Source organism: Callorhinus ursinus, unplaced genomic scaffold, assembly GCF_003265705.2.
Source record: "Callorhinus ursinus isolate GAN/ISIS: 27379988/994484 unplaced genomic scaffold, GSC_fseal_2.0 scaffold9, whole genome shotgun sequence".
NCBI lineage: Eukaryota > Metazoa > Chordata > Mammalia > Carnivora > Otariidae > Callorhinus > Callorhinus ursinus.
The window spans coordinates 9,652,949-9,676,121 of record NW_027397071.1 but is presented as its reverse complement, the minus strand read 5'-3'; the positions used below and the strand labels follow the sequence as shown (position 1 = coordinate 9,676,121).

The 23,173-nt window shown below is 42.8% G+C and overlaps 2 protein-coding genes and 1 long non-coding RNA gene across 3 annotated transcripts in view; 2 read left to right on the top strand and 1 right to left on the bottom strand.

Annotated features, from left to right (window-relative positions):
- Nucleotides 1-8,327, top strand: part of GNAI3 (G protein subunit alpha i3) — a 46,970-nt gene extending 38,643 nt beyond the window's left edge. The window contains exon 9 of the mRNA XM_025872367.2: nucleotides 47-8,327. The gene's annotated coding sequence lies outside the window, so the exon portion shown is untranslated. The remainder of the gene's footprint in view (nucleotides 1-46) is intronic.
- The window catches only part of LOC141373402 (uncharacterized), a 142,540-nt gene extending 119,634 nt beyond the window's left edge, over nucleotides 1-22,906 (top strand). The window contains exons 2-3 of the long non-coding RNA XR_012379336.1: nucleotides 10,870-22,241; nucleotides 22,458-22,906. This is a non-coding gene — a long non-coding RNA (uncharacterized lncRNA). The remainder of the gene's footprint in view (nucleotides 1-10,869; nucleotides 22,242-22,457) is intronic.
- The window catches only part of GNAT2 (G protein subunit alpha transducin 2), a 48,917-nt gene continuing 34,962 nt past the window's right edge, over nucleotides 9,219-23,173 (bottom strand). The window contains exons 2-9 of the mRNA XM_025872368.2: nucleotides 17,181-17,359; nucleotides 15,451-15,493; nucleotides 15,019-15,160; nucleotides 14,153-14,310; nucleotides 12,102-12,230; nucleotides 11,760-11,889; nucleotides 9,955-10,108; nucleotides 9,219-9,409 (exon numbers count right to left, since the gene is read on the bottom strand). Coding sequence (XP_025728153.1) covers nucleotides 9,219-9,409; nucleotides 9,955-10,108; nucleotides 11,760-11,889; nucleotides 12,102-12,230; nucleotides 14,153-14,310; nucleotides 15,019-15,160; nucleotides 15,451-15,493; nucleotides 17,181-17,298 — 1,065 coding nt within the window. The 5' untranslated portion in view covers nucleotides 17,299-17,359. The remainder of the gene's footprint in view (nucleotides 9,410-9,954; nucleotides 10,109-11,759; nucleotides 11,890-12,101; nucleotides 12,231-14,152; nucleotides 14,311-15,018; nucleotides 15,161-15,450; nucleotides 15,494-17,180; nucleotides 17,360-23,173) is intronic.

Sequence of the window (23,173 nt, the reverse complement as noted above, 5' to 3'; positions counted from 1 at the left end):
CTTGACTTTGTAAACTTTTCTAATTAAGAATGTTCTTCTTTTCTAGTTATTACAGTGTGGAGTGTTGAGACCAGACTTCTTTTGCTGTCTCATTGGGCAGCCCCAAGCATGAACGGGACCAGGGAATGGCAGCAGCATGCAGAATCTTAGCACTCTTTAGCACAATCTTCTGTATTAGGGAACTCTTAATTGACACGAGATGCTAAAGTCAGACATTGGAATTGGAACAGCTGTAAAGTATGATTCGATCATCAAGACATCACTTGGATTTCATAATCTCAAACGTTTAGGGCCGATGTGAAGTTGAGGTGCTGCATTCCAGAACTTTAATATGTAGCTTACTTTTTTCCTTCTTAACAAACCACCAGTAGTTCATTTTTAAACTTTTTTTTTCGTCAAGAGAATAACATGACTAAATTTTATTTCTTTGTTTGCAAAAGAATCTTTATTAAAACACAGTCTTAACTATGCACATGATGTGGCCAGATCATCTTGAAAATTTTCCTCTTAGTAGGAACTCTTTGTTTTTAACTTTTGGTATGGTCAGAACATAATACTTCCATAATTACTCAATTCTTTATGGTTATTGGGGCTATGATTATAGCTTTTTTGGATGAAATTTATGTTACTCTCCTGTCCAAAGTACCATTATGGTTTCTAAATGGTAATGACATTGGAGAGTTCTGTGATAAGATTCTAGCTCTCTAACTTTTGTTTAAGCTTACGGTTTAGGTTAATCTGGTTTGTGCTGATTACCAAATTACTAGGTAAATGCTGATGTAGTATGTAAAGTTAGCTTCTTGGATACAGACACACCCAGGGCAGCTGTCGATTAGAAATGCAAATTGCTAAATTCCAAACAGAAACAGTGACTTTGCTGCTACAGATCTTCTAAATTGACCCCTTTGGTTCTTGCTTGTTTGTCTCAGTCATAGGGAGTTCTGTAAAAGATGCCCCTTGTTTTCCATCTCCATGGCCTTTTCTGTTGGGAAACATCTAAAGTGTATTAACAATGCATGCTTTTACTTTGTAAATGTGGTGCCAAATCCCTGTTTGCCATTGTTTTTATTGTAGCAATGTTAATTGTAGTAATCCTTAGTCAGTACCTTCTTTTGCCGAAACTATTGCATTTTGGGACTTTTTCCACTATGTTGTGTGTACAGATTTTAATCTGTTATAGTTGGCAGCAGTATTAAAATGGTGAGTAAAGAGTCCAGGTTTGTTCCTGTTTGTAACTAGACCTTTCTGGAAATATTTTGTTCTGTTTCTTTTTGTCCCTGCTGAATGTGCTTTGGCCTTTGTCTGAGAATGGGTTCAGGTAGAGGGTTCCCTGAAGGGCTAGTCTTTTGGTGTAATGGTATTGTTGAATCTTGGCCTGACTGAGGGTCTTATGTCCTATCTGTGTAAGTGACATGCAGTCATAATTCATTTTCCAGGTTTACATTTTGGTTTTGTGGAGAGCTTTATTCACCTCAGCCTGCAGTCCTTTTGTATAATGTACAGCAAATGTCCTTAAATACTGAATGGGCCTTTGGGGGAAGGCAGATGAAGAGAATGCATTTTGAGCATTCCAAATCAGCAGTTTGAGCAGTGCCTTTTGGGGTCCAGTCTTTTTGGATTGGATTCTGTGTCATCTTTTGATGTAACCTTTTACTAGTTTAAAACAAAACAAAAAGGTTGGTGGTCATCAAAGCTGGTTCAGAAAGCAAGCCACAGCAGTTCAGTGCCTTTATTGGAATTTTTTTTTTCTTATTCTTTTTGGAAAAGTATAACTATGCAGATGGTATAACTGTTATTGTCTAAACAGTTGTTTTTTTTTTAGGGTTGGGAAAACTGGATCTAAAAGAAAATGATCAGCTTCAATTGGTGATTAACTCAATGCCCACATAAGTTGATAGTTCTTGTTCCTTTTGAATATATCTTTTCCTTACTGTATTCTGTGATATAGGATCATCTGGAAATGAGAACTGGTGGAATATTGTTTTAACTGTAGTCTTTCTATAGTCGGGGCTAATGGGATGGTATTGTTGATAATCCAAAATAACAAATAATCTAAGTAAGTTAATTATACTTGGAAATGCACTTTGTATTTTCATTTGAATACGTCTGTCTGTTAGGTTCATTTTTTAGCTTTTCTGTTAATGAAAAATAGTAGTTCTCCACTTTTCTGCCTTTATACCATATACCTTTGTTCTATATTTACATGAAGATCTCACCCCCTACCCCACCATTCCATGTAACTTATTTAAATGCACATTCCTTGAGGACACAGGGACACAATTCAAGTCAGAGGTTTTCAAGTATGCCTTAAGTCAAAATCACCAGGATCCATCTCAGCAATTAACTCTTGGCCGGTGGGCTAGTGATCTGTAATTTTATAAAAGGTGATTCTGATCATCAGCTTTGCGAATCCCTGTTGTATTTTGAAATAAAAGATCTTTTTTCATAGCAGAGCCAGAGTGTGGGGGTGAAACATCATGTGTATTAGCCTGGAGAAAAAGGATTGATATTTGTAATCAAAGAAACTAAAAGTTGCCTTGTATCTTTTCTGCAGAGAATGCTGGAGGTTTGTGATGGACCACATTTCAGTATTCATGTGGCCAGGCCTTGGACCATCTAAGAAACCAGCACATATAAGAAAATTAACTTTAATGAATAAAGAACAGTAAATAGACCCTAGTAGGAAGGACTACAACAATAGCTTTATTTTGATGACAGTCACATCTTCACCTGATTAAAACCTTGGGCTGTAAAAAAATGCCATTCATTAGGCTCTATGTAAAGAGGAGGTATTCTTGATGGCCATTCTTCCCCAATCATATAATTCAGACTTGCGAAAGATTTCACCTCCTGGCATGAAAATTCCAAGAAGTTTTACAGTTATTCAAAGTGGATCTTGGGATGACATTTCATCTAGGATGGTTTGAATTCTAAATCTCTATCTCTAGTTCAGTGTATCATTTTATTATTTCCAGTGATGAATTGTTATTTTTTTTAAAAGGTGCTGCATTCTAAGAATAGATGGACCAAATTTTAAAAACTATCTTCTTGCTTTGTTTCTTATTCTCTTACGTGTTCTATTGTGTTTTATTACATGCACATTAGAGTATTTAAAAATAACTGCTGGTTCTTCTAATTCATTTGCCCACCTTATATTCTTATATTTTGGCCACTGTTCTCTGATTTGTAGCTGTAACTTTCTTTGGACATTGCTTACCTAGCCTGACTAGTTACTTCATGTATGTGTACATTTGTTTAGCCTTCTGGAGCGTCCTGTTGCAGAACTGGTTGCTGTATTGGCAGTTACATAAAAGGTAAAGTTAGTCTTTCCCTCCATTTAAAAACCTACCTTTGGTTGATCTTTTTTCCCCTTCCAGATGTTCAAAAAACCACAGTCCTCTACGTATTTAAACATACCTAAAACAGCACTAATTTTCTTCACTCTTACTGCTTGTGAAATCCTTCATATCTTATACTGGCTTTAAAAACAAAGTTATTTCAGTTTCCCAGTACCACCAGGTCATTTTTGTGTTCTTCAGGCTTCATAGTACAAGTCAGAGATCTGACCTAGACCAGCCACAGCTCTCCACATAGTTTTATGGCTGTCTAACCACAAGAGCACACCAGGCTGCTTCGAGGCCTGAAATTGAAAGTTGGTCTTGCTGTCAACCCTCCGGAAGTAAAAGATTTAGGTGAGGTGAGGCACTGGGGAACAAACTTTCTGGATGGTCAGGATCTTTGTTCCTTTACCTTTGTTTAGTTTTTAACTCCCCCCCGCCCCCATTTTCTCATAACTTGTATGAGTTACTTCTGCTAGGACTCCAGAACAAGTCAGGACAGGACAGTTTTTTTTCTGATACTATGTCAGGCTTACATACCTGGCTTGACTCAAGTCTTCTTAGGAATGAAAGATAATACAGAAGGTTATAATAGCAGTAGATACCTGAGGTGCATGATTAACATGCAGATTCCCTGGCTAAACTCTACTAAATTGAGATGTTGGAGACAGGTCCTGAGAACATGTATTTTTAAATAAACTCCTGTGTGGTTCTCATGAAGCTAACATGGGCCAACATTTGTGGACAACTGAATAGGACCTTATGTTAAAGATCAACAGAAATGGGGTCCCTGGGTGGCTCAGTCACTTAAGCATCAGACTCTCGGTTTCAGCTCAGGTTATGGCCTCAGGGTTGAGAGATCAAGCCCGGCTCAGAGTCTGCTTGAGATTTTCTCTCCCTTCCTTTCCTCCTTCCCTCCTTCCCTCTCTCCCTCCCTCTCTCCCCCCCAAAAACAAACAAATAAATCTTTTTTTAAAAAGATCAACATAAATAGTAGACATAGAACCTTAAAAGTCACTAGTAAACGATTGAGGTATTTTTTATTTGCCAATAAATAAGCACCTTTTGTACATGACTTAGAGTGTCTTTCACCAAAAAAATTAGTAAGAGAACTGTTTAGTCAAAGAACATTCCTACACTTTTGATACAGAGTATTTAGTTTTTATACAAAATTAAGACAAAACAAGAAACTTGGAGTTTCCAGACATTTGTTTCATTTGTGTTACTGCATTTATTCAGTGAAAATTGAAAGAAACATCAAAGATAAAATCCCATGATAGAGGTCTAGCTATATATATGTAATAACATGAATATGCATTTACCGTTGGTGGATAAAGAGCAAAGCTAGCTAGCTCTAAATTATAGACTGGAAAGTCTTTTTGAGACAAGGCTGGGGAAGGGGTAGAGAAGGGGAATGATTGAGGAGTCAAATAGAAAAGTCTTTGTATGCTTGCTGCTAATGTTTCCCTGAAATCTAGTGGGAATCAACAAGGTAGCAGAAATAATCCAGTATTAGTAAATACGCTGCTGGGATACACCATCTCAATGTATTAGCATCCAGATGTAAGATAACTTTGACAGGTGGAATATTAAATTCTGTAAAGTGTGGTTTATCTTTCTCCTATCCTCTACTACCGCCCCCCACTCCTGCCCCCATATTCCTTATCATCCAAACATTTTTACCTAGAGGCTTATTTAAATGTAAGTTTCCCAGCAGTCCTAACAAATCACAAGAAATTAACTGTTCTTTTTAACTCTTCATTTTTGCTCACGGAGGATAAAGATCCTGAGACCTCTCAGAATCTTATTGAGAGAGCTGTTTGTCACACCCAGTTCTGGTTTTTTCCCGCCTCCAACCACCTATGAAATCTTTCTCTTAAATCCTCATCTGTTACCTAAAGGTAGACTAAGTTATTCCTTCCAGCTATGATGTACTATGGTTGTGATCCAATTGAAATAACATATTTAAAAGTGCTTTGTAAATACTCTTTACAATACTCCAGATGATACTGTACTGCAAAACAAGTCATCTTTTAAGACCATACCAACGGATGTATTCATTGTAGCCGGCTGTCTTCTCAGCATCACTGTGCCATACTCATTTTGAACGCCTGAGATGAAGTTCAACTATAAATGGCTCTGCAATTTGTCAAGCCGGGTGAAAAGAAGGGTCTTTGCTTTGTTTTGTGTTTAAATCCAGTTCTTTATTTCTGTTAATACTAGTGCTTGCTTTTTCGTGGCCAAAAGGCAGAAACTCTGCACTGTGTCTTTTGGACCTCACAGGAATGTCTTCATGCTTTTACCTAGCAGGAACACCAGAGGCTGAGGCACACTTGCAGTCCCTGGGCCGACACTGAAGTCCATCTGGAATCTGTGCTCCGGGGGCTGTGCCGGGTAGAGAGGGCAGTGGGAGGTAAGAGCTCTTCACCCTTCACCACCTTCTCCACCCAGCATGGCCAGCACACTTTGGTCTACGGCACATCTCCAATGATAGAGTGGGTTTTGAATGCTGTTATTTCTTACCTTGGGGATGGGGCTACCCGGATTTGGACTATATGGGGTATATGTAAGTGAACTTTTTATCACAGTAGGAACTGTTACAAGTAAATGTGTCTCTTACATTGCTTTTAAGACTGAGTTTTTGTGCTGCTTTTACCCACAGAACATAAAAGCACATTTCCAATTACATTGTATTTTTTTCCACTATTTTTTTATTGTGGTAAGCCATACGTAACATAAACTTTACCATCTTACTCATTTTTAAGTACATAGTTCAGTGGTCTGAAGTACATTCACAGTGTGGCACAGCTATCACCACCATCCATCTCCAGAACTTTTTTCACCTTCCCAGACTGCAGCTCTGTACCCATTAAACACTAACTCCCCATTCCCCCTCCTCCCAGCCCCGGTAACCATCACTCTACTTTGTCTTTATAAATTTGACTACCATGATACTTGATATAAGTGAAAAATCATACAATATTTGTCCTTTTGTGTTAATCATAACTGTATTTTTGTAGAAAAAGAAAAGCAGCTGTCATCAGATTCTCAAGAAGTAAAACCTAATTCACATTTGGCTTATTGTCAACAGTGTCCAGTGCACTGTAAGGAAGTTGCATTCAGATCTCTGCCCTCTAAGGGTATGAACAGAAAATTAATTATACCTTCAACAAACAAAGCTATTTATATTTTTGTTTTATGCTAAATTCACAGTCAAATTTGAGGCTGATTTGTATTCAGTTTGGAGAGGATACTGTTAAATATCTATGATTTAGGATGGCATAATTTAAAAATAACCAAAATTTGGTTGGGAATGGGAAGAGCTTAGGGAAATGAGAAAATTGACTTTGACTTTATAGTATATGGTGGGCTTTCAGCAGCATGATAGAACACTGGCTTGGGATTCAGAAGACCTGTTTTGGAGTTCTAGTTCTCCGACATCCTAGCAGTTTGATCTTGATGAAGACATTCCACGTCTCTGGGCCTCAGTTTCTTATCTATAAGTTGCTAGTGAACAGTCCAGTGCCTGGACTATTTTAAAATTCCTTCTAGTTTTATCATTTTAAGAATTAAGATCGCAGTTCATGAAAATAGGGTTGAACTGGTTCTGACCTACCTCGTTACAAAAAAGAATTTCTGATGATGCATAAGATTTAGCACTATGGTGTAAATTTAAAATAAAGCAAAAACAAAAGATAAAGATAGCAGAGTGAGTAGAATACCAGAAGGTAAGACCCACTGGCTCTGTTTTCATGCTAGGACTAGAGGGCTGGTTCTATATGAACATCTATAACCAAGAAGGCTGGGGTGGGCTATTATAGTTTGGCCTATAACCAAGTCCTGCCTGGAGTCAAAGATCAAGGAAAAGATAATAATAGAAGCAAACAATCTGGTACAATTTGTGGGGAGGTTGGGCTGCCCTAATTGAAGATCGAATAAGTGAGATACATTAGATTTGGGACCTGAATAGACAAGATCTTAGCCAAAGTGAGGATTCTTAACCTGGGGCTTCAGGGCTCCAAAGATAGAACTGTATTCCTAGTATGTTGGTTTCCCTTGTAATTCTCTGAATTTTATTTTATGCATTTTTAAATATTCTGAGAAGAGGTCCAGAGGTTTCATCAAACTGTTGGAGGGATCCGTGATACCAAAAAAAAAAGAATCATAATCCCTGTATATTGAGTTAAAACAAATAGGTTAGTGATAGTTGGAATATGCCATTTAGAATGTAGTCCCTGAACAGCTCTTGCATGCATGAAGTCTTGCCCAGGTTTTTCCTTTGGTGAAGTTTTTTAATCAGCAATAGAGTACTTTCCCTTATTTTTCTGGTAATTGTCTCAAGTTGATTTCTTTTCATGGAATCAGACTATTAAATGAATCCAATTTTAACAGCTGCAAATTTATTCTTCAATGTATTTCAAGCTCATATGGCTCTCTAGTATCAATATTGCTAGTAGCAGCCTAAGTGTGAATATGTGTTTCTGGCAAGGAGCAGATTTTCATTTTAATTGACACTTTCTTTTATATACTAAATCTTGGATGCCAAGAGCTTTCCTCACTGGTAGTTGTAAATGCTAAATCTGTACTTGACTTCACCACCTCCTGTCAAGATAAATGCAAGCTTCGTTTCCCCTCAGAGGAGTTCAAAGAAATAATTTACTTGTTGTCCTGTATGGGGAGATACTGTTTTCAGCCAGGCATCACATGGATTCAACTGCAGAGATTTTCAGTGCCTAAAGCAAGATCAGCTGCCTTTTTTTGCTCTGAAACGTAGCAGTTGAAATGGGAATTTTAGCCTTGCTTACCTACTCTAAATTCTGTGATTGAGGGACGCCTGGCTGGCTCAGTCGATAGAGTGTGCAGCTCTTGATCTCAGGGCTGTGAGTTCGAGCCCCACGTTGGGTGTAGAGATTGCTTAAATAAATACACTTACAAAAAAAAAAATTCTGTGATCAAGAAGTGGTAGCAATAAAATCATTAATACTCTAAGTGGGAGTGTGTTGAATTCTTCCAAGTTTATTCAGAAAGTGTCTTGTATACCTGAGCAGCACCTGGGAGGCTCAGTCGGTTAAGCGTCTGACTCTTGATCTCAGCTCAGGTTTCGATCTCAGGGTTGTGAGTTCAAGCCCCACATTGGGCTCCACGCTGGGCATGGAGCCTACTTTAAAAAAAGTGTCTTTTATACCTGAGACAGTTACTTACAGAGAGATGGCAGTTGGGCAGCTTGCAGAGGGATAGTCTGTTTAATAAAGATGATCGGTTTTGGACATGTACCTTAGAAACTTACATCTCCAATCCAGTGATTCAGATCTCTGAGCTAAGGTACAGAGAGTCTGTTTGTAAAAAATGGTGGTAGGTTTATTGAGGTCTTGTTTTTAATTGTTTATTTTGCAGAACGTAGGGAAGGTTTGCTGCTTTCCTTGGATAGTTCGTCTAAATATTTTGTCTTGAATTTCCTAAGTGGCTGCTTTTATATAGGATTTCTTTCTGTGACTCTAACCACACAGCTTTTATGCTCCTTCCCTTCAGTTTATGTTTGTGATCATTAGAATAACCCTGTGAAGTAGTAGGGAAGTTATCTTTACTTTATAGATGAGTGACTCAAGGCTCAGAGGATGAAATACTTACACCTTGTAGTAAGTTAAAGAACCAGTGCTGGCACCTAGGTCTTCTGACTCCTGGCCTTATGCTCTTTAAACTGCACTAGCTATCCCACTTTGAAAAGAACATACGGGAGACAGTTGCAATCATGTATAAGTCCATCTCTAAAGAGAATGAATTCACTCTTCATGCCATGGTATATTGATCTATGCTTTTCTGCTTGAAATTAGCCGGATTCCAAGCCTGGTTATGGGATGTGTACATGAAGAGTGATGAGAATTAAAAGAGCCCACAGTCCTTGAGATTTTCTTTGATGATAATATCTGTAACTGCATCAAATACAAATTTGACATTCTGTGTGTCTGTAGCACAGGTCATGTGACTGTAGATTTCTTTGACATCTTTTCGCATGTTGAGGTCAAGGAATTGACTCTTGATGTAATTCCCTGCATCTTCATAAGAGTTGTTTCCTGGTTTCCCAGAAAAAATAGTGAAGAAGTGGCATAAGTGAACCCTTCTTAGCTGCTCACTTACTTTTTACGTGACCAATTTGATCCTCAAAATGTGTTGGACAGCTGCAGTTGGGGGCCTGTTTTTAGAGGGAGGGTCCTCTCCTTTATTGTACTCCAGTGTTTATCACTTTAGTTGAACAAGGAAAGTGAGGAGAGGGATCTCTGTGTCTCCACCCTTGATTTCTGGTAGGTATAATTTGAACATTCTGTGGCTCTCCTGCATCTAACATCTGTTCTGTTCCAGGGACATCTGAATTTAAACCTATGACTGAATACCCAAGTTTCTCAGATTAGACATCCAAGTATCAGTTGGACATCACAAAGCTCATAAGAGTAACTGAGTATTAAAGGGGTAAGGGATCATCAAACCCAGCAAAGCAAAGGCGTTACACTTAGTACTCCTTAAAGACAGGTTCCTTCATGTCTCCTTGGTATAGGAAATGAGGCAATCACCAGTCATTACCAAGAAATCATTACCATTGTCTCCAGCCCTTGACACTTACCATCATACTCTGGAAAACAAATGCTGAGATGGACTTTCTTGATTTTTTCCTCAAAGAGGTCCTTCTTGTTGAGAAAGAGGACAATGGAAGTAGCCGCAAAGAACTTGTGGTTACATATGCTGTTGAAGAGGTGCAATGACTCATGCATACGATTCTAGGAGGAGGAAACACCATCAGAGATTTCAGATTGAGCTGATGGGGTATTGTCTACTTCCTGTTCTTGTTCCCCTTGGAGAGACTAGTGCTCCGAATGTAAGAGGAACAGCATATCTCCACTTGGTGTGGTGGGATAGAGCCCAAGAGATACAGCTGCCCTTCTAATCTTCGTTCTGCCATAGCTGTGTGACTTGGGGCAGATTACTGAGGTTTTCTGAGTTTCCTTTTCCCTATCTCATAGGGTCATTATGGAAGTTCGATGGGATCATGTATGTAGGGTCCCTGAGAGTGGCTGGCGTATAGGTGTACAATAAATGTTATGCCGATCTTGGGCTGCCAGGGCACTGCGAGGGACTTCGATGCCTGTAAGTGCTGCTGATACACGGTTGAAACTAAGCCTGAGTTATCATGTGCCCCTTTGTGTCTCCAGGATGATGGTTTTTTTTTTTTTTCCCCAGGATGATTTTGCTAGGCTTCTGTTACAGAGTCCTGGATCTCAGTTTGGGAGGGAACATAATAGGGATTATTGCCTTGGTGTCAAATGGTGAGGGCTAGAGAATTTCTCAGTGCCACACCACAAGCACTTCTGCTTTATTTCCTCCTCTGATTGCCACTTTGAGTGAGAAGTGGTGCTATGTATCTGCGGAATCTAGATGTCACCAATTCCCCAGACCAGCCTGTTTTCAGGGAGTGGGCCTTTAGGATTTGAAGTATGCTGTTAGCTCACTTGGGCTGAATCTTTTCATCTAATGAAGAAAGAAAACAAATCTACTTTTTGTGGCCCTTTGTCATTGCTAATACTCCTGCAGAACCCCTTAAAACCTCATAGACTTCAGGGTTAAAGATGGAAGAGATCTTGAAAATGAATTTGCATAGAAGATACAGAGCTCTCATGTGAACTTAAACTACTAAGGAGAAGGGAGAAGAACTGGAGCAAGGGATGGGAATGTAGGAGCTTTGTCTGATATCAGTAAGCTTTGGGCCTCCATTAGCATTTTCCATGCGGTGATATCCTGTGTCTCAAACTCCAAAGGTAACTGGCTGGGCCAACCCTGGGCCTGCAGAGCTCCTGTTAAACTCTGCAGGCTCAAGAGATTCACCCTCAGGTAGTCTTCCACCTGCCAATTTCAGTGGCATTTGAGAAAGCTCGTTTGCCAGTCTCTCCTTAGTCCTGTTGACGGTACATATTTAGGCTTCCAAGTGAGGTTAGTAGTCCAACCCCTCTATCATGTTGCACAAAGATACACATCATACATTGTTTTTCTGCTCTATCATTTTTACCTCCTATCCTTTATTTCCATAGGCAGCCTGGGAAAGTCCAAAGTGTAACTCCTGTGCTTTACAAACCCAATTGTGATCCCTTGTCTCTTTAATACTCAATTCCTCTTGTGAGCTATGTGATGTCCAAGTGCTTCTTGGATTTCTGATCTGAGACCAAGCTCACTCCCAGTAAATCTGGAGCTCTAAAGTGCTAACCTGGAGCTTGTAAAAGAGGAGATTTTTCTAGAATTAGTTGCCAGAGACATTGATTTGGCTGTTAGAGGACTGCTAGGCTGTCTTGAAATCACCCAAATTGAAGAATTGGTGACACAGCTTAGAGGAAGGGTCACAGGGCAACTATCAAAGCTCTTGGTGCAAAGGCCACTTACCACTTCGTCATCCTCCACTAGCACCATGTCATAGGCACTGAGGGCCGCACAGAAAATGATGCAGGTGACTCCCTCAAAGCAGTGGATCCACTTCTTTCTCTCCGATCTTTGCCCTCCCACATCAAACATCCTGAGGGGAAAAAACAGCACATGCACTTGGTGTTTACCCCAGAGAGGTGGCTACTTTGGGCCCAGTTGGCAGGGAGATGGGTAAGGGGGAGAAGTAGGGTAGTCATTCAGATGGGACTTTAGTGAAGCATGCCCTTGCCCTTTTTTGGTATCTGAGGTGTACTCAGGGAACCATGTGTGTATCTGTGGTGCCCCAGGGAACTGTATACTCACCTGAAGTTCAAGTCCTTGACTGAAAACTTGGTCTCAATGATGCCTGTGGTTTTGACTCTGGATCGAAGCACATCTTGCTCATTAGGGAGGTAGTCAGGGGCTGTAATCCGGTCTAATTGGTTCAGGTAGCTAGAGAAAAAAGCTTGGAATTGACATTAAACTTTCCATAGCCAAGGCCAAGAAAGGTAAAGGGTCTTACCCAAAGTTCTACAACTAACTTAGAACCAGGACTAGAATCCATATTGTTAAACCTAGGGTTCTTTCCTCCAAACCCTCATGTGCCCCTACAAAAGGGAGTGTGGGATGGGTTGAGAGGCATGCCCAGTTGAGGTAGGGGTTCCGTGCCGTTTAAATCAAGTCAGATAACTTTTCTTTAAGGTTTGCCTGACTGCAAGGTTTTCTAGACCCTTCAGTGAGATTTGGTGGTTTAAATGGGTGCCAAAAGTTCCATCAAGATGCAGGAGTAGACTATAAGAGACTAAAGAGACATTCAGAGATGTGAATCGGTGCATTGCATGGGACCTTATTTATATTCTGAATCAAGTTGGGGAGCAAACATTTGAGATAACTGGGGAAACTTAAATGAGCACTGGCTTGGAAATTTGATGACATTAAGGAATTAGTAAATATTTAGGTGTGACAATTAGATTATTCCTTTTTTTAAAAAAAACCTTTTTCTTTTTCTTTTTTTTTTTTTTTGAGCTGTAATGATAGACTATGTGGAACTCCCTTTAAAATAATCCAGTAGGAGATGGAGGTACAATGAAACAAGAGTGGCCGTGAGTTAACAGTTGAAGCGAGGTATTATTCTGCTTTTGTATATGTTTGACAGTTATTATAAAAAAATTTAAAAAGGAGGAAGGCAGATATGAAGTGAGATGACAGAAGAAGGGAAGGAAAATTAACAAGTGCTTACTGTCTACCGGGCATTTGCACATTGAAATTCTCATTTAACCTCATACACCTTCCAAGTTTCATATCCCATTTTACAGATGAAGGAAAAACTGAGAAGAGTTAAATGACTGGGTCCAAGGTCAAGAGACCTTGTGGTATACTGTAAAAAAGCCTTCAACTTTGTGGTCAAATAGATCTGGATTCAAATCCAGCCTTTGCCATTTATCTATATGACTTTGGGTAAGTTAATTAACTTCTCTGAACCTCAGTTTTTCATCTATAAATGGGACTAATACAAAGTACTCTGTACCCAAAGGCTTACTGTGCAGATCAAATGTGACGGTATACGTCATGCACCCGGCAGTGCCTGGGCCTTGGTGAGTCAGTGCTCGCGGAGGGTAAATGAGAACTATGTTACAGAACTAGGTGGCAGAACAGGGATTAAATCCAGCTGTGTCTGACTGCAAAGTTTATGCCCATCCATGATAGATTGCATGCCATTAGAGGTATAATTGATGTGTACCTTATCATTTTGGAACCAGCTTTGAAAGTTGGTTCTTTTTAATCCCTGACCAACTTCCTTTGGTTTGCCCTGGAAGTTTCTGTGTCCCATGCCTGGCACTCCGACATAAGATGCTATTTATGGGTGAAGGAGGTGTTCACTTCAGGTTAGTGGCCTAAGTAGAGCCTAGGTGACATTAATGTTACCCGCTAGAAAATTCCACCCTAGAAAGGCCATCGTGAATAAAGTTCCACCTGGGAGAGCATGTGGGAGAACTGCAGGTGTGTCTTTATGTTCATGGTTCTGAAAGGAGAGGCTATGTGTATGAATTGATGAAGAGGACAGCGGTCTGAGGGCTACTAAACAGAGCATCTTTGTTTTGAATTTGGGGGGTCTTCAGCTCTCTAGGCTGCAGTGAGCAGGTGTAAAGCAAGAGAGAGTGGTGACCACTACGGCAGCACTGTATCTAAGGGCATCACATCCAAAGCATAGTATTATGAGCACTGCTCAAGCCTGAATGAAACAAGTATCCATGCTGAATTCAGTCCTTGGGACTCTAGCTTTCAGTGCTTGAAATTTTAGGCTAGGTGTGATTTCTCCTGGAAATCCTGGTTGCTTACGCCTCATCCCATCCCTTCCCCAGTCAGAGTCTTACTAAGATGCCGAATCATTGAGCTGGTACTCTGCAGCTCGGTCGAAGCAGGCTTGCACCCCACCATCCTTCCACAACTTCCTGATGACCTCCACCAGCTCGGGAGGCATGGTGCCTTCCTCAGTGGAGTCAGCCAAGTTGTTGAGCTGTCGCCCAGTATCCTGTAAGGCAGAGACCTGGCTGAGAACTGCACAGGAGTAATGGCTTTCCAGGAGGCTCCTGGGAATACTGCTGGAAGGAAACCATTTTGCATTGCTACTAAAGCCCAAGATGGAGACAGCGTCCAGTGAAGATGCTAAGAAAACACCAGTTAATTTTGAGTGTGCTTCGGAGGGTGGCAATTTATCCACTTCCTGGGGTGCCTAGGGGAAAACAGGTTCTAGGGGGCATCCTCTGTGGTGGTTCTATCTTCCAGCCTTCATCCAAGAGGGTACTGCCACAAAATGTGGGTCGTCTGCCACAGGGAAGTTGGAAGTTTAAAGACCAGACTGACCATGAAGTTGACAACACGGAAGACAGTAAACCATCACCTTTGTTCTTTCAGTGATTCAAATCTTGGAAAAGGCCAATACTGGAATGGGGTTTAGCTTATAAAAGGTCCATGGTCAGGGCAAAGACCCCAAGGAGAACAATTTAAATGGTAAAATAAGACAAAAAGGCAGAGGAAGCTGGGAGCAGATTTTTGTAATTTATTTTAAAGGTAGGGATTGCATACTTCTCCAGGACTGAAGTAAAAAAACTGGAAGCTCAGTAGGTGGGATTATAGTTACACGAAACTCTTGACTCGTGTTTCTTCATAGCTTGTTGGCTGCTGTTTCTTTCCGTTAGCCTTTCCTCCCACCCATAACCACATACTGTTAACCACTTACCACACAGCTTGGTTCGGCATAGTCAATACCTAGTGTGGACATGGCCCGGATGATAGCCAGGATGGACTGCAGCACATTCCCATAGATGATGGACTTATACTCCAGGCATTCCTCTGGTGTATAGCCATCCTGATGGATGATCCTGCGAGGAGTAGACATCCAGTCCTCAGTTGGACCTGAGTAACCAGACCTAAGGGATTGGGAATCTGGAAGGATTTAAAGAACTCAGTCTCTATGCCTGTTGCTCTCCCAAAGTGGAGAGTAAGGGGGAAAAGGGCATGCAAATGAGGGGCATTGGGTGGGAATCAGGTTCTTTATATCCTTTACATCTGGGTTCCTTGGGCACAAGGAGCCCTTCATCCTCCATGCCTCTATTGACTCTGCTGACTTCTTCACCCTACCTCAGTCCTCTGGGGTTTTATTCCTACTCACTTCATCTGTTTGACGATAGTGCTCTTTCCTGACTCTCCAGCACCTGCAGGGAGAAATGCTTATGCTTCAGATTTCCACCAGTTTTCCCCAACCCTCCGGTAGATGGCCTGTGAGAAGTCCAAGGTAGGACTTGCTTGGGAGCCTTGTTGGGGGGAACACATAGGGATGATTGCTGCCCTCAATTTCTGCCAGCCATTCAGTCTGGATTTAGAGCAGAATTTTTCATCCTCTGCACTGCTGACGTTTTGGGCTGGAGGATTCTTTTTTTGTGGGGGGGCTGTCTGTCAATGGTAAGGTGTTTAGCAGCATTCCTGGCCTCTACCCACTGGAGGCCAATGGCACTCTTCTCTTGCACTGTGACAACTAAAAATGTCTCTAGACATTTCCCAGTGTCCGGGGGAGGTGGAGGGAGTGGTGGCAAAATCTCATTGAGCACCACTGATAGATTCAGGGGAATTCCTTTAATACATTTCTCCTCTGCCTGTTTTTACTCAGGAGAGTGCTCTAGGGGCAGGATTGCAGAGAGCTGGATAACTTCACTGAAATACTGTTTTTTCATCATCTTGCTTTTTCCTTTATTGGCTAAAATGTCCTACTATCCTCTCATTGGCACTCAGTTCCCCCTCCATATCCCCTTCAACCCTCTCCCCCAGTCTGCATGGCCCTTATATATTAACCCCCCTCCCACTTAAAGCTGGGCCTGTTCCCTCTAAGCTGCTTATCCTGAATGTGGAAGAAAGCCTCTTAGGCTTAAAAGAGCTCTCAGTGGCCTTGCCATCTCTTTCCCCCTTCTGTAGCTTCTTGGGCTCCTTGCTTCCTGCAGTATGCTCACAGATCAGCTGGGGAAGAGGAGGTGCTATGGCCTGGGGCTGCAGTTCCCAGGCTTTGCCTGGGCTTCAAAACAACTCAGCCAGCCAACGTGCTGCTGCATGGACGCCGCCTACCTCAACTAGCTTACCTCCGTACTTTTGGAGGTTTTTCCCCTCAGCCAGGTGTCCCAAACTCTTCATTGTCTTGGTCCTGTTTCCAGCTGTGACCAATTTCTCTGACTGACCAACAGAAGTGCTTTTCTTTTTTCAGCACAGACCTGTGATCTGCTTAGGAGCTCATCAAGGTGATAAACCTCCCATCTGGCAGGGGCTGTCAAGGCAGCTACTGAACAGAAAGCCAGGAAAGGACTGCCATAGATAAAGACTCTATTCCTCCTCCCTCAGGGCTCCCTAGTTCTAAAATGTGTACAAATTGTGTACTGGAAGCAAGGAGAAGGAACCGGTTTACTTGGCAAGCACCAGTGGGTCTGTCCCCAGGACTACATGGCACTGATTATATGGTAGGACTTTGGAGTCCACTGTCCTCTCCCGAGTCCTTGACTCAGAGCTCTCTGACTGCAGATTGGGTAACTGTCTGCAAGCCTGGGGTTCACCCTGTTTGCCAAGCTGTGAGGTATTAGGTTTGGTTAGATTGGGAGATGGATGGCTCCGTCCCGGCCCTTGCACAATCCTGGTTCAAGGAAGAGCAGAACAATTCTAGGGTAGCTTTGGCATTCTGCATCTCCTTGGGGTGGCTGCGCTCAGCCCTAGAGCCCTGATCCCCTAGCCTGAGACCGGCTGGGGAGAAGAAAAATGACCTGCCGTCCCTCCTTCCCGTGGGGTGGGCTAGAACCCACCTACCATCCAGGATTAGCAGGAAGGAGCAGTACCTTCTCTGGCTCATCTTCCCATCTTGCTCACCCAGCAATAGCAGCTTGACTGTCTTGGCTTCCTTGTCAGCATCCTCCTGCAGCTTCTTTTCTAGCTCCTTGGACCTCTTGGCCAGTTCTTTGTCCTCAGCACTGGCTCCACTCCCCATCTTTCTGCTGTCTCCTCCTCAGCTGCTTCTTCCGGCCCTTAAGCTTCTTCTCTAGAGTTTCCTATGTGAGATGGAAAATAAGGAAAAAGTAAATTGGGATTGAGGATCCGTTTCGTTGTAGTCCTCCTCAAAAGCTGGTCTATAGGGGGCTCGGTGAGGGAGCAAGTTCTAGATTCTTGTACCCTGCCTGTCTTGGCTGAGACTCCCTACCCAGCTGGAGATCTACTTAGTCTAGGGATTGTAGCCTTTATATCCAGCAATGTGATGGGTCAAAGCCAATTAAGAGCTCAATATGACAAAGGGCAAAGACTTCTGTTTCTGTAACTAGGAAAATGCTCTGCGGGATTCTGACACAGGAGGATAGGATGCAGGTACTGAAGCTCTCTGGAATGAGATCATGGCTGCCCCCATCCTTTTGAGGGGCTGATCCCCTAAAAGTCTCTTCCTTCCCTGGATTCACTTGCATCTTAGTGCTAGAGATTAGAGGCATAAATGCAGGAAGCTCTGCCCATCCTGAGGCTCCAGATTATACAGTTTTGGTTTTAAGGGCTTCAAGGCATCAAAGCACCCTCTCCATCATAGCAGGCTGCTCCTGGCAAGGAGTTTTTGTTTAGGGTGGTGCCCTTCCTGGAAAGATTAGAAATGTTTTCTCCAGCTCCTCCAGTGGCTGCTGCACCGGGAAGCTCTCAGCGTCATTCCTTTATGTTGGCTCATCTCGTCATGTGTGTGCTTCTGTTAATAGCACTTATCACTTCATATTGTACTTCACGTTACACGTGGTTTCCCCCAGGCTGAATTCCTTCCCCTGGAGCTCAGGGACCAAATGTGATTCGTCTTTGAATCCTTCAGACCTTGTGGTTTATCAGTGGACCCTCAGTAAAGGTTTGGTGACTAAATGAAGGAAGGAGAAAGGGTATGTGTAGACAGAAGGGGGCTGCTTCCCCTCAACCCACTAAAGCCACCTGAGGCCCAACTTCACTTGGTGAGTGAACTTCTGCTGGTATTTAGAGTGGGGGTCTGCTGTTTCATATAGCAAACTGCTTCCTTGGGAAATTATTGGACTCTAGCCTCCAGCTTTGCAAAGGTTGGGACGGCCCTCCCTCTGGCCTTCATCCCTGCTGCCCCTTCCTGGGGAGAAATGCTGGAGTGCAGTCCAGTAGTTGCCTCTCAGACCTATCAAAGACTCTCTCCATTGGTCATATTTCCTTATGCCAGTTATTTCAGTTCAATTAAATGAGTTGCTGGTGGAGCCTCCCCAAGAGGAGATACTTCAGCATTTTGCGACCCAAAATGTGGCACAAGGCCTAGCACCGTTCACCTGGGAGCTTCTTAGAAATGTAGGATCTCAGGCCCTAACCTAGACCTTCTGATCCAGAACCTACGTTGTAACAGAATTGCAGATGACTCTAAGGATGTTAGAATTTGGGAAGTGCTGCCCTAGAAAGTATTAGGGAACTGTTTTTTCCTCAGACCTGCCTAATTATGAGGATCACCTGAGATGCTGGTTTCTGTGTGTCATCAAATCTTAAGATATCACCAGGGCGCCTGGGTGGCTCAGTTGTTAAGCGTCTGCCTTCGGGCTCAGGTCATGAGCCCTGCATTGGGCTCCCTGCTCAGCAGGAAGCCTGCTTCCCCCTCTCCTACTCCCCCTGCTTGTGTTCCCTCTCTCGCTGTCTCTCAAATAAATAAATAAAATCTTAAAAAAAAAATCTTAGATACCACCGATTGGAAGATCACTCAGATTTCAAAGATGTTAACATATCCTGTATGTTTTTTGTTTTGTTTTTTTATATCCTCTATGTTTTTAAAGGGGTGTGTTTTACAATCATTACGTTCCGGTAATGGTGCTAACTCCAGAACCTGAGAAACTATTTTAAGCTAATACAGGTGATTATCATCCTGTGGCAAGTTTGAAAATACCTGATCTAATTGGTCTGGAATACAGTCCAAGCATGAAGATTTCCAAATTTCCCCAGGTGATTCTAATGTGCAGCCAAGGACCTGAGGATTTAACTTGAGTTCTAAGGGTTTAACATGCTCTTTCCTTGTAGTGTGGAAATGTGCTGCAGTCCACTGGGCCGGAGAAGGTGGGAGGTAGCACCTGGGTCTCCTACCTACTAGGTGCCCTGAGCCACTGCTGAACATCTTCCTCCTTCCGCCTTTCAGCTGCATATTTGAGTGTCTGGCTGAGAAGCTTTGGGCCTGGAGCCCAGACTCTCAGGGCTGATGGAGAAATAGGTAGCCGCCAAGGTGCCTTCCATAGTGATCATGTTTTCCCAGTCAAAACTTGGCAAATGCTTCTTGACTTAAGAGAACAGGAGAGTGTCTTTGAAATTGTGACTGTCTTGGAATCTTGGCTATAAAGTTTCAGTAATTATACCTCCCTAGCGCTGCCCTAGCCTATTCACAATATTGGTAACCTACACCCAGGCCAGAGCTGTACCGAAACCTTCTCTGTTCAGAGCAGGGGACTACCAGGAACTGTGCTAGACAAGTTATGGGGCTCCTATCAATTCATTCTCACACTAATTTCAAGGTAAGTGCTCTGTCCCCAGTTTATAGACCAGATAACTGAGGCTTGAGGGTTAAGTAACTTGTTTAAGGTCATGTAAGCTTAATAAACATAAATCAGGGGATCTTTCTACTACCCCCACATAAGCAGCCAGTGAAAGAAAACTTGGACAAAAAAGGCAAATGCATGAGCTTGCTAACAGTAGCGCTTGTATTGTGAAAGGAACCACGAACTTGTTTCACGCACGGGGAAAATGTTCGAGCGTTCCTTTTTCAGCTACCACCTCTGCAAACTTCTGTGCTGCTTCTACTTGTTTCCTAGTTTGCTGGGTTCCCATTCCCACTACTAAGCTGAGTAAGGAAGCTCCTGACCCTCGCCTGGCCTCTAATTATGCTGACCCATTCTGGCGCCAATGACCTTCTGCCTCCCGTCGTCAGCTCCTGTGCCTTTCCTGTGGCTGTTCTACTTTATTACCACATTTGAATTCAGTGTCCTGGTGGAGCAGGTAAAGCACGTAGGTGCAATTCCCATTTAGAAGCACAGAAAGATGATCCTTACCTTAATAAACTAGTATCAGAATCAGCAGAGCTCAGGAGTCCTAGTTCACAGCCTGATAACCAAATCATTTTGAGTGAAAAAAGACTCACCCTTTCCCAACAAGTTTGGTCCTGTTTCCTGAGCTAAGGGGAGATCTCAAGATCTGTCTTACCCTCAGTGGCGGGGACTGTGGGTAAAGCCTTGTCCCGGCTGGAGTTAGGGGCACATAATGAGGAATTGCCTTCAGGACCTTCCAGTCCAAAGGAAGAGGAGGGGTAAATTCACAGAGAAACAGTTTAATTAAAGGAACACTGCTGGAGAATTCAGGGCTGTTTAAAACCTAACCTCCACCCCTGGTAGGAAAAACAATTCTAAGCATATTTAACTGAAAAATTCTGTAGAAGAAAGGAGGGAGCGACTAAATGAACAGACTTTGATCAGAGAAGCAGAACAACAATAGAAAGGGGAGTAAGTCTTTTGGGGAGAGGAAAGCATGAGAGAAGGTGTGGAGGCCTGAGGTGCAAACTGCTCAGGGAAGACTGGGAAATGGGATATTTCCAGCCAGTTGAGGACGGCAAAGTGGGGGCATTGGGGCTAGCCAGCGAGGGCCTTGAGTGACAGGGCAGGGCGTGGCTAAAACCATTTGAAGACCTAAGTACAGCTGGGTGCTGTAAACAGTGTTGGGGCAGTGGGGTCAGGGGTGACAGGGCTGGCTGGACAAGCTGAGAAACAAGAGCTGTGAGCAGCTTGGTTCGAGAAGGATCTAAGCATAGGTGATGCTTTGGGAAACTGTTCTGGCCAAGGATCTGTGTGAAGCTGCAGGCGTTCCCTCCCAAGTCCAGTGTTGGCAGAGAGTGGTCTGGTCTCGGGGGGAGGCTGACCTCACAGTGGGCTACGGGCCAGAGGCTAAGAGAAGCGTTCTTCAGAGAATTAAGGAGCACACTTGAGTGGGGGCCTAGGGTTCAGGGAGGGCCATTTAAGGAGCCATCTGGTGAATAGGGTAGGAGGGGAGGAAGCTGTGTTTAGAGTTAGGGAAGATCCCAGAGGCTCAAAGACAACATTAAGAAGCTGGAGGCCAAGGGGGATGACTCACTCCTTCATTTCCCAAACTCTATTCTATATAGACAGTGAACCCCGCTGAGATTTTTGCTGGTGTTGTGTAGGTGGGGAGATCTATGCTTAGCTGCAATCAGTACGCACTTCCTAGCAGGGATGGCGTACCAAATGGTCTGGAAATAGGGGAGGGTTACCAGGTGAAGGGTGTGTTGCTGATGGGACTAGGGAGGAGCATGAAGGGACTAGTGAACCGGTTTGCCTGGGTAAGGTGGAGGGCAGGGATTGCCACCTATGGGCTGATTAGGTAGGTAATAGGTAGGTCTGAATCAAGGGGGAAGTCCTAATGAGACCTAGCCCAATGCAAGATACCACCCCTTAAAACTATGTCAAAATTTGCATTTTGTCAGAATATAGATGACATTCTACATGGTTACCTGCTGGTTGATTTTTAATTTCAAGATTTATTTTGTTACTCGTTGAGAGCCCAACGGCTTCAGAATTCCTAAAGATCCCAAGAGCAATTTAGTCTGGGGTTAAGACCCAGGAGAGTCTGTTGGGGGTGGGGTGTGGAGGCTATTACAGATTTGTTGTTTTCTATTCCCTTGATTATAAAAGTAATGGCTATGCATTGTAGACAATTTTTTAAATGCAGATGAGTATAAAGAAGGAAATATAATTTCCAATTCTTCTGCCCACGGATAACCATTTGTAAACTTTTTGGTGTGTTTGTTTTCTTTGTATATATGTCAAATATTTAGGGCCATACTGTATGTAGATTTTACATTCATTTTTTTTTAAACCAGACTTTACACTGTAAACATTTCCACCTCATTAAGAAGTTCTCCAAGAACAATTTTTATTTTATTTTTTTTTAAAGGTTTTATTTATTTATTTGAGAGAGAGAATGAGAGAGAGAGAGCACATGAGAGGGGGGAAGGTCAGAGGGAGAAGCAGACTCCCTGCTGAGCAGGGAGCCCGATGCGGGACTCGATCCCGGGACTCCAGGATCATGACCTGAGCCGAAGGCAGTCGCCCAACCAACTGAGCCACCCAGGCGCCCCAAGAACAATTTTTAATGGTTGTATTTCATTGCATGCATCTGACAAAATTTAAACATCCCCCTATTGTTGGACCTTAATGTTTCAGCCTTTCTATGTGATAAACATTGCAGTGGTGAACAAATTCGTGCATATTTTTCTAGCAGTTCTTTCCAGCAGAACAATTTCCTGAAAGCGGAATTACAGGGTCAAGTAATAACTTTTTAAAGACACTTGATTATGTATTACCAAATGGCCTTCAGACAGATTATGTCGCTGTTGGTGTCCACCAGTAGTATATGTGTGTGTCCCATCTCATTACCCCCTTGCCTGCACTAGGATTTTTTTTTCCCTTAATCTTGGCTAATTTGGTGGGTAAACATGGCATTTCCCTTGTTTTACCATGTCAATGGAGGCCATGTTTTTTTGAGTTTGCCCACGGTGAGGAGCAGCAGGAAGAGATCGATAGAGGTGACACCAGATACACAGGGATAATAGGGTTCAGGGTCCAGAATCCAGCTTGGGGAGAGGTGGGGGAGGCAGGGTTTGGGAAGGAATCTGGCTATGGGGGTGGTGAGAACTAGGAGGAGCTGGACAAACAGCATTAGTACAACTGGGTGTGGGGCACAAAGGGCTCCCACAAGGTGGAGAAATAGGAAAAAGATTAATTGCTGCTAATACACTTATGTATGTTCAGTTCTTAGGCACCCCACCTCCCAGGTTCCCTTTAGGT